The following is a 10,390-nucleotide window of genomic DNA, read 5'->3' on the forward strand; positions in this document are numbered from 1 at the left end:
TTTTATTAATTTCTGTCTCATGATCACATTCCATCACGTAATCTATACTACTTTATTCGAGAAATAGGTCGTATGTGGTAACTTGGCAGACCATTTACCATGAAATATCATCATCATTGTCTAGAAGTAGTCACACAGAAGAAGAAAAAGAGATATTTGATAACATCGTACAACTACATTTCTTGGTTCTCATGTTAAAGTCCAAAAGCTTACAGCAAATGTGGAAATATTTGATCTTAACTTGTTAACAGAAACTGCTAAGAATTAGGTCTGGACTCTGGAGAAGGACGGCCCTGAGTTTTGGCAAATTTGGGCTTGATGAGGCTACAGATAATCAAATAGAATGTATTTGGGAGCCGTACATATACAGGAAAAAAAAATATGACTGAATTAAAAGTCTCTTAAAAAATTGACTATACATAGTTTTAAGCTGCATGCCAACTCATTGCTCCACATGTAACAGAGAAGTGTAACATGGAGAACAATCTTTATGGAATATTTATTGATAATTAAAAAATAACAATGTTTGAATTATTCGTAAGAGAATATATATATATATATATATATATAACAGATTAGAATTCCAACAGCTAGCAAGTAACAATGTATAATTTATGTAGCAGAACATGCCAAAATGGACTTCAATGTTGCTATCGGTTGAGGAAATGGATATTAGCATGTGGTGCAATATTATAATAATCATGCTTGTTTGTATGCTCAATTATATCAAATAAGAATGTTTGGTCTTGGGTCGTCGTCATGTAGATCTTAGTGCCGACGAGAATATGTATATTGCAAAGTTGTTATAATCAATTGGGTTATCGGAAACAACATTTATAAATTCGCTAGAGGTTCAATATATGTTTGATTCAACTACGCAATTTTAAAAATCTTAGAGAATAACAACTACGTACTGGACTCCAACCAAAATATAGTAATAATAATTGGTGGTAGTTATTTTGATAATCACTTACTGCTAAACGTAAAAAGTTCAAAAACTCTTATAAAAATATTTGTAGAGTCAGTCGCAGATCATATGATTATATATGTACATAGAGTCTATTAAAATAGAGAAATGAATCACGTGTTCACACAGATATTAATTAAAGAAATGACAGAATCGCAAAATGATTATGTGAAATCTGAATACACGTCTAAGATATTATAGGTTGGTTGATGAAAAAAAAATGGATCATAATTTGAAGATGGCGATAATCGTCAGCATTGACGTACGTACGTGTCTCTAAACTTCCCATAAAATAAAGACCACGAAAGCGAGACCGCGTTTTATGTATAAATATTGTTACAACACAGACACACAAAGATACAGACAACGCGGTTGGTGAAAGAGAGAGAGAGATATGGAGGAGAACAAGGCAAAATTAGTGGAGAGAGAACTAGACAACAAAATGCATGAGTTTTCCTCAACGGTGTCGTATAGTCCAAGCTTCAGCTGCTACGCTTCCGGTGACTTCGCAGCAGCCGCCGTTAAAGTTTCCCGCGAGAGCCAGATGATGAGCTACAATCTCGCTAAAGTTGACTCCGTCGAAGACGCTGACTTCGAGTTTGAAACGTCGCCGTTGCGCGAAGACACCTTCGTCCACTTCCCGCCCTTCAAGAAAGATGTCGTTTTCGTCGTCAACAAGAAACAAGATGATGACTTCGAAGAAGCCGCCGCCACTGAGAATATATCGGAGTGTTACTCCGGGAATTGTCTGTGGAGTCCGCTTAGATCCCCGGCGGCTGGTTCGAAGCGCAGCCGTTTAAAGAAGCTTCTTCTAACGAGAAGCCATAGCGACGGTGTGGTATTGGCCCCAAGCGCATCGAAACGATGCTATTTAAAGGAGTTTATGAGGAGGAGCCACAGCGACGGGGGTGACGCAAGCAAGACGAGCTCCCCGGCCCCGGGGGTGAAAGGGAAGAAGGAGAAAACAACGTCGTATAAGGTCGGGGAAGGAGACAAGAGAAGGAAATCTTACTTGCCATACAAGCAAGATTTGATCGGAGTATTCGCCGGAATTCGAGGATTTCGTCGTTAATTAAATGATTTTACAACAACTTGACCACTATTATAGCAGTTAGGCACACTTTTACTTTTGTTTAAACTTATTTTGTAATTTTATACTACTTTTCTACTTGCATGTAACTTTGTATTATTATATTGATGAAAGTCCAATTCAATTAGATAATTTATTTTCTATTTTTGGTTTTAAATACTAGTATACTAAAAAAAAGAAGACACGTGTCACATGTGGAGAAAAAGGAAGCTAGATTACTTCCACGAGAAAGAGGGACCCACGTGAAAGACACGTGGACCACTAGTTCCTTACCCTCTCTCTCACTCGCTCGCTGTTGCTCTGCCTCGTTTTCTGCTGCGCACAGTTTCGTAGTTTGCTTCTCTCGATTGGGATCTCCGGTAGGTTAATGATGGCGTTTCTTCAACAAATCTCCGGTTTCGGAGCTCTCGAACGATCTTCTCCTCCGTCTATTTTTACCGGATCGCCGTTCCAGAGGAGCGGAAGAGGCGGAATCGCATACTTTGGTTCTAGGGAAAAGGTCGGATCCAACAGACGAAGACTCGTTCTCAGAGTCGTAGCGTCGTCGTCTTCATCTCCTTTCAAGATGAACTTGAATGAGTATATGGTCACCCTTGAGAAGCCCTTAGGGATTCGATTCGCTCTTTCAGCGGATGGCAACATCTTCGTCCACGCCATCAAAAAAGGGGTAATCTTCTATTATTTCTCCATCTCAACTCTTTTAGCTTCTTATTGAAAGTTTCTTCTAGCTCATCTCGTCCCATTGTTATAAATTGTTTTTTCGTAGAGCAATGCGGAGAAGGCAAGAATCATAATGGTTGGAGATACACTAAAGAAGGCCAGTGATTCTTCTGGTGGTATTCTTGTCGAAATCAACGATTTTGGTGATACCAAGTATGACATTTTCTATGCCCTGTTTCGTTTCTATCTGCTACACGAGTCTGATGGCTAGTTAACATGGATTTTGTTTAGTCCTTTAACCGACTATGCTCTGACGTTACTTGATTGATACTGTCCAGGCTTCTTTTAACTATGCCTTTCTATTGCTCTTGTTGCTTTTTGACTAGTTAGTCACGGCTTAGTCCTTACCCGCGTTTGATCTGAGTTACCTGATTGATACCTTGCAAACTTCTGCCATCTGATTGCTCCTGTAAATCAACCATACCATTACGTTTGTCTTTATAACTGGGTGTTGCTAACACTCTGTTTCATAACTATTGGCTAGAGATATTTACCATGTATTGGATGGTAGGATTACTAGTAATTTGCTAACTTGTCTTGTTTTAATCTGGAAACACTCATGTTTGCATCTTTCTTTTTTCTTTTTTTTGTATGGTTTTAACATCTAACAGTCGTAGCTGGATTTTTCAATATTAATATATCAATGCGAAGTGCTGTGAGTTGAATGCTGACTCCATTGTGTTATTGTTTTTGAATTTTTCTTTTTTATTTCTTCCAGTTTTTTATTTATTCAGGAAGATGCTGGCAGAGAGAACAGGATCGTTTAGCCTTGTTCTTGAAAGACCATTCTCTCCATTTCCAGTCCAGTATCTGCTCCATTTGAGCGACCTTGATTTGCTCTATAACAGAGGACGTGTCTCCTTTGCTACTTGGAACAAAAACCTTTTATCCTCCGATCTGAGAGCCTCTCAAGGCAATGGAAACTCTGGCTATGCTGCTTTTTCCTCGAAATTTTTTACTTCTCAGGGATGGAAACTTCTGACCAGACAGAGCAATTCCTTTCAGTCAGGGACACAGAAGAACATTCTTTCTCCACCTATCAGTCCACTCATCTGTGTCTTTTCAGAAGAAGTTTCTGGAGATGGGGAATGGGGTTATGGTAATTTCCTTTTAGATGAATACATCAAAGCCCTTGACCGATCAAAAGGAGAGCTGTCTTATAACCATGCTCTTGGAATGCGCTACAGCAAGGTCTCAAATTCTTTTCTTTTCCCGGATTAGTCTTGTTTCATTTTCCCTCTTTCTGTTCATTCTCTCAACACCATTCTTCTCTTGTTGGCCTTTTTCAGATTACAGAGCAAATATATGTCGGCTCGTGTATACAAACAGAAGAGGATGTGGAAAATTTGTCGGAAGCAGTGAGTCTTCTATATGACCTTACTATTGAGATCATTGTTATTAGGGTGTGCAATAATAGAATTGCAAGTATAGTTTTAACTGATCAAGCTTTTTATACTACAGGGAATTACTGCCATATTGAATTTCCAAGGTGGAACTGAAGCACAAAACTGGGGAATCGATTCACAAAAAATCAATGATGCATGCCAGAAATCTGAAGTCTTAATGATCAACTATCCTATAAAGTATGCAAAGTCATATCGCCATGAGGCACATCATGTGCTTTCTTTTCCTAGCGCTCTAATCAGTTGTGGACAAGACTAATAGAGTTTTGATATTTTCGTGCCAGGGATGCAGATTCATTTGATCTTAGGAAGAAACTCCCACTTTGTGTCGGGATTCTACTACGGTTACTTAAAAAGAACCATCGTGTCTTTGTAACTTGTACCACTGGTTTTGACCGATCATCGGCTTGTGTGATCGCTTATCTGCACTGGATGACTGATACCTCTCTCCATGCTGCTTATAGTTTCGTTACTGGATTGCACGCTTGCAAACCTGACAGGTTTTTATCCATCTCATCTCTGTCTTGACCATTAACCTGCAGACCATGGATGACTATTTTTCTGTTTTAATGTATATATATGTCGACTTATATGTAATTTTTCACAGACCTGCAATTGCTTGGGCAACATGGGATCTTATTGCAATGGTGGAAGATGGCAAACATGATGGGAATCCAACACATTCTGTAACCTTTGTGTGGAATGGACACGAGGTGACTATTGCTTTACATGCTTTTACTAGTTTGCTGCAATTCTTTAGGAACTCGTGATCTGTAGGGTTGAGAAACCAATGGGACTGGCCTCTGTGTTTTAAGTTACACCTTGGATGGCTCTATTACAGGGGGAGGATGTATTGCTAGTTGGAGATTTCACAGGAAATTGGAAAGAACCCATAAAAGCAACGCACAAGGGCGGTCCACGTTTTGAAACTGAAGTTAGACTTTCACAAGGAAAGTAAGTCATTCTTCTTTTACCTTTCCCATTAATGCTTATATGCTCAAGGTTCAACAGAAAAACGTCCCATAATTTTCCCTGCATGTTAATTGTGACTTTTGAGGGATCGCAAAGGTATTATAGTTTGAAAACTTATGAAAATGCACTTGTGTCATATAACTTGGTGATCGTTGACATTTGACAATGTGGCAGATACTACTACAAGTACATAATCAATGGTGACTGGAGGCATTCAACAACTTCACCAACGGAAAGGGATGACCGAGGAAACACGAACAATATAATTATAGTTGGTGATGTTGCTAACGTTAGGCCTACTATTCAACAACCAAGAAAGGTTACTCCTACAATGCAGTAGTCTCTTCTTCATACAATAGGAAAAACTTGGATAAGTGTTCCAAGTTATATCTTGCCTGATTGGTTCAAGACATATATCTGAAGCAACTTTTACAATGTTTTGCAGGATGCAAATATCATAAAGGTGATCGAGAGAGTTTTGACAGAGAGCGAAAGATTTAGGCTGGCAAAAGCAGCTCGATGTATCGCGTTCTCAGTTTGTCCAATAAGACTATGCCCAAAGTAGAAGTTCTTAAATTGGCATAGGTTAAAATATTACATCTACTCCTCTGTCTCTATCCATTCCTCAAGGTACTTACTAATGTCGTTGTGAAAAACATTCCCTATGTTCATTTTTTACTCCGGATGAATAAATAAAAGCCACATTCGACACACTCTGTGACAAGAGAGTGTTGACATTATGTTGTGTGTGTTTGCATGAAAAAATGTCGACGTAGTTTCGTCCATTGACAACATAGGTAACTCTCGGAGCTCGGCCCTCTACAATATCATCAAACACTAGTGAACGGTCCAAAACATTTATATTATTTAATGTACCTGGTGGTCCGAAAAAAGTGTGCCAAATCCATAAATCTTGCGATGCCACAGCTTCTAGTACGATTGTCGGTTTTCCAGATCCACATGCATATTGTCCTTTCTATGCCGTGGGACAATTCTTCCACTCCCAATGCATACAATCTATGCTTCCTACCATTCCGGGGAAACCGCGATGTTCTCCAATATTCAGTAATCGTTGGAGGTCTTCCGATGTAGGTCTTCTGAGATACTCGTCTCCAAAAAGATTTATCTCTCCGTCTACAAATTTTTCAAGGCATTTGTGGGCGGTTGTTTTAGCCAGACGTAGATATTCATCCAGTGCATCTGCTGCACATCCGTATGCCAACATACGGATAGCTGCCGTACATTTTTGAAGTGCTGATAGACCAAGCCTTCCAGTTGCATCTCGTCTTTGTGTGAAGTACGGAACTCCATTCTCAATACTACTAACAATGCGCAGGAACAACGGTTTGTACATTCTAAAGCGACGGCGAAACATACTTTGATTGTAAGTCGGGTTCTCGCTAAAATAATCATTCCATAACCGTATATGGCCCCCCCTCCCGGTCTCTATTAATGTGGACTCTTCTGAAAACTGGCAATGGTGGATCTTCTATGTGAGTGCATTGGTATTGAATCTCCTCCACCATATTGTCAACTTCCTCCTCCACCATTGCATCAACTTCTTCATCTGAACTCCAATTTGACATCTTCTTTGATTTTTTTTGGGGTTTTAAAGATTCAATCTTTTTGATGTTTTGTTTGGGGTAATGAAAAGGGGTTTTTAGATATGTTCTGATTTTTCAAACTTAAGAAAGAGATAGAAGAAGAAACAAGTTCTCTGCAAGAAATGCTTGATTTGTTGAAGTTTAGACCAACTAAAAAAAAAAATGAACTCCGGAGAGAGAGATTGAAAAAGATAGAAATTGAGTTGTGAGGAATGAGCTCAATGTCTCTTCAATATATAGAAGAAGAAACACCTAAAACTTAACAATACAAACAACACAAGGAAACGAGAGTACAAACAACAAGAGATCACGAGGGATAACAATACAAACAACGAATTGACGCTTGCTAACGTCCAAAAGTACTAGTACATGCGGTCCTCCTTCACGGATGCTTAAAAGCCAAAATACTGCTATGTGAGGTCCACCGTCATGGATGCTCCTTGTGCAACTTCACAACCGTACATTTATATCATATGTCAACTTGACCCCAACAACCTGAAACGTAATTAAGGTTCCAATTAGAAACTGACCAAAACAAAACGAATCCAATCATGTATGCATAACCAACACTAATCGAATCCAAACATGTATGCATAACAAAAAAAAATATTGAGTGTGTATTAAAGAGACAGATTAAGAACCTATGTGTGGGACAACATTTGGTCAGTTAGCTTGTCTCTGAGTTCTACTTGAGCTGGTGTAAGGTTAGGGTTGTTTAGGAGACTCTCAAGCAATCTCATTCTGCCTTGCCTATCTTTAGCTTGTTGTTCCTTTTCCTTCATGGCAATAATCCTATCTAGTTTAACCGCTGAAACATCCTCACCATCATTACTCATTGCCGCCTTCTTACCTTTCTTCTTGGACGCCTTAACACCCGGAGGCCTCTCCTCAATGCCATCGTTTGTTGAGTTGGATGAGTAAACTCTTTCTGAATCAAGCTTAGTCTTCTTAGAGGTTCCACCCTCCGAGTTCCATTTCTGATCATTCTTGAGTTCCCTCCAACAATGCGCTAGCATAAACGGTTTTTTCATGTCATTCATGTACATCTCATATGCCACCTTCAACACATCATCTTCCGATTCTCCACTCTTTCTTCTTGCACTCGCTTGTGTGTAACAGCCCACAAACTTATTGACTTGGTGGTTTATCTTATTCCACCGAGTCTTACACTGAACAAGCCCTCTACTATTGGTCCCGGATGCTCCCTCACTTGCTTGGTAATAATCTGACACCCTCTTCCAAAAGGAACCCAACCGCTGTTCATTACTCACAACCGGATCTTTGCTTGTGTTTAACCAAGCGCCTATGAGCCGAACATCCTCCTCTGTAGTCCACCTCTTTCTACTTTCTCTACCTCCCTCGTCTTCATTCTCATCTAAACTAACATCAATACACTCGGAAGGGACAATGGAAGAGCTAAAGTGAACTGGTTGCGAAAGGAATTGGAAAGGCTGAGAGGGGAAAGATGTGGTAAACTGAGTAGGCTGAGATGTTTCTGTGGTATTTGGTACATGAGGAGTTTCAGAAGTGTTTGAGTCCTGTTGAGAGTTCAACAGGTCTACAAAGTAAGGAGCAGGGACACTATAAGGGTTGCTACGATCCATGGATATGTTTTACAGAAGAGAGATATGTTTAAAAGTTTGCTTAAAGAAAGATAATGAGTTGTTACAAATGGGAAATGTTTGTTTAACTGTTGTGGTTAAGGACAAAAGTTATATATAGGTTAAAGAGAGATAATGATATGTTTTAAAGTTTTGATCGGATATTGAGCTAAAGTTTTTAATGTTTAAAAGTTTTCAAATTTGTAATGAGTGTCCTAAAAAGAGATATACACTTTTTACTTTTCAGTATATCCCCTAGACTAGACAACTCAAAATGCAGAAGCCATATCACCTTTTACAACATCAAATCTTAGCAATGGTTAAAGTCAAAAGTTTTTAAAATTACAATCATGGACTGAAGATTTATTTGTTAATGTCAAGATTTATTTGTAAAACAATCATTGAGTGAAAATTAAGTTTCTCATTTTTAAAAATCAAACTGCCGACTATTACATTTTGTTATGAGAATTAAAATGTAGTATAAAAATAACACACCTTAACAGGATTGTAGATGTGCTACACCATCAAGAGAACCACTACCATTCACCCTAGCACAACCGTCTTTGTATCCTGTTTAAGTGACAACGACAACAGTTAGAACTAAGTCAAAAAGCTAAACTTAACACAAATTACAAAATCAGAAATATAGAGTTGCTTACTTTTTGGAGTAACACACCCAACAGAGGCCTTGGCCCAAACACACCTCTCTTCGCTCAATACGACATCTTTGTGGTACACTTGCATGACTCCATGAACACCTCGCACAAAACACACAAAACCAGTTAACACGGTTCATCATTAGACTTGAACACAATAGCACATAAAACCACATACTTGTAATAAAACTTCCATTGACAAAAGAGCATAAAACCGGTTACTATTAATCAGTCACCAAACAATAACACACGGTTCATGAGACTTTAACACATCACAACACAAAACCACATTATTCTAAACAAACTTGAACACAACAAACAATTACAACCACTAATTAAATTACAATCAGACAACAACACCAACATACGGTTTATGAGACCTTAACAAAACACAACATAAAACCACTTCATTCTAATCAAATTTAACACTAACAAAGCGTACAACAAGTGACTAATTATGAGATAACATACAACAACATTCGGTTATGTGAGTCTGGTTAAACCCACAGAGAAGGAATCACACAAGTAAACCCAAAGTTAAAGTCAAACCCTACCAAATTTCTGAGATTTAGCCTACCCCGTGAAATGAATACAATCGGAATTGTAAACCCAGACTCACATGCATGTTCGATTAACATTCTCACAAACCTTAACCTTACAAACCCTAATCGGTAATAATCAGACGAACCTTCTATGTGTGCGATCCGCCAGCTGCTTGACCTCACCGTCCCATTAATCCCATCATAGGAACCTTCCGCCATTGTTATCGCCGTGGGAAATAGAAGGCCTTGAGCAACAAATCGTCACATCGAGTGGAATCTCGATTTGAACCCGAAACCTCGACATATCTCTCTCATATATGAAGATCTTTCGTGTATCAGCCAGAAAATCGAACGATTCAAGGTGAATCAGAGAATTTTCACGGTGAAACGGCGAATCGTCGTGCATATCGCCGTTTCTCTTACAGAGAGAAAGAGATATGTCGCGAAGAAAAAGAAAAAAATAGAGGAAAAAATTGTTTATCCTCATTTATATTTTCCCCCCTGGCCAATCAGAACCGACCACGCATCGGTTCTCATACGATTCTCAAAATCCTTCTCGTGGAACCGATTCTCCTAATTTCTAATTTCTTTTTGGATTTTTTCTTTATTTTTGGGCCTGAAAATTCAACAGAGAATCCCCAGTAGACTTGCTCTAATGCATTGCTCATCTATCTTTCTTCTTCAACTTCTATCTCTACTAACATGTTAAAGGAAACAAAAACTCTTTCCCTTAATTTTGCTTATATGATTTATGGTCATGGAAGTTCCGAGAGAAGCGTGGCCAGAGAGAGAAGAACTTATGGATTTCTTCTCTCTCTCTTTTTTTTTTTTTTTT

General features: G+C 38.7%; 4 protein-coding genes across 5 annotated transcripts in view; 3 read left to right on the forward strand and 1 right to left on the reverse strand.

The window, feature by feature from the left end:
• Positions 1–268, forward strand: part of LOC104767281 — a 1,208-nt gene extending 940 nt beyond the window's left edge. The window contains exon 2 of the mRNA XM_010491325.2: positions 201–268. Within this exon, the coding sequence (XP_010489627.1) occupies positions 201–268 (68 nt within the window). The remainder of the gene's footprint in view (positions 1–200) is intronic.
• Positions 1,324–2,296, forward strand: LOC104763742. The gene is made up of 2 exons (XM_010487110.2): positions 1,324–2,077; positions 2,221–2,296. The coding sequence occupies exon 1, from the start codon at positions 1,362–1,364 to the stop codon at positions 2,037–2,039; it is 678 nt and encodes a 225-aa protein (XP_010485412.1). The 5' UTR covers positions 1,324–1,361; the 3' UTR covers positions 2,040–2,077; positions 2,221–2,296.
• LOC104763743 (phosphoglucan phosphatase LSF1, chloroplastic) lies at positions 2,348–5,889 on the forward strand. Of its 2 annotated transcripts, XM_010487112.2 has the most exons (10): positions 2,348–2,724; positions 2,824–2,930; positions 3,512–3,968; positions 4,067–4,135; positions 4,239–4,360; positions 4,465–4,680; positions 4,788–4,893; positions 5,022–5,134; positions 5,327–5,471; positions 5,598–5,889. In XM_010487112.2, the coding sequence occupies exons 1-10, from the start codon at positions 2,425–2,427 to the stop codon at positions 5,715–5,717; spliced, it is 1,755 nt and encodes a 584-aa protein (XP_010485414.1). In that variant the 5' UTR covers positions 2,348–2,424; the 3' UTR covers positions 5,718–5,889. The 2 variants fall into 2 exon arrangements, with proteins under 2 accessions (XP_010485414.1, XP_019096209.1); XM_019240664.1 differs by lacking the exon at positions 2,348–2,724 and having other exon boundaries at positions 2,909–2,930; positions 3,496–3,968.
• On the reverse strand, positions 7,398–8,360 carry LOC104767282 (glutathione S-transferase T3-like). The gene has a single exon (XM_010491326.1). It carries the CDS (start codon positions 8,358–8,360, stop codon positions 7,398–7,400), a length of 963 nt encoding a protein of 320 aa, XP_010489628.1.

Source organism: Camelina sativa, chromosome 19 (assembly GCF_000633955.1).
Source record: "Camelina sativa cultivar DH55 chromosome 19, Cs, whole genome shotgun sequence".
NCBI classification, from domain to species: Eukaryota; Viridiplantae; Streptophyta; class Magnoliopsida; order Brassicales; family Brassicaceae; genus Camelina; species Camelina sativa.

Coding starts and splice junctions, on each gene's coding strand:
- LOC104767282 (XM_010491326.1), bottom strand. CDS start 8,360: ATGGATCGTAGCAACCCTTATAGTGTCCCTGCTCCTTACTTTGTAGAC.
- LOC104763742 (XM_010487110.2), top strand. CDS start 1,362: ATGGAGGAGAACAAGGCAAAATTAGTGGAGAGAGAACTAGACAACAAA.
- LOC104763743 (XM_010487112.2), top strand. CDS start 2,425: ATGATGGCGTTTCTTCAACAAATCTCCGGTTTCGGAGCTCTCGAACGA. Junction 3,969..4,066: donor TTGGAATGCGCTACAGCAAG/GTCTCAAATTCT, acceptor GGCCTTTTTCAG/ATTACAGAGCAAATATATGT. Junction 4,361..4,464: donor ATGATCAACTATCCTATAAA/GTATGCAAAGTC, acceptor TTTTCGTGCCAG/GGATGCAGATTCATTTGATC.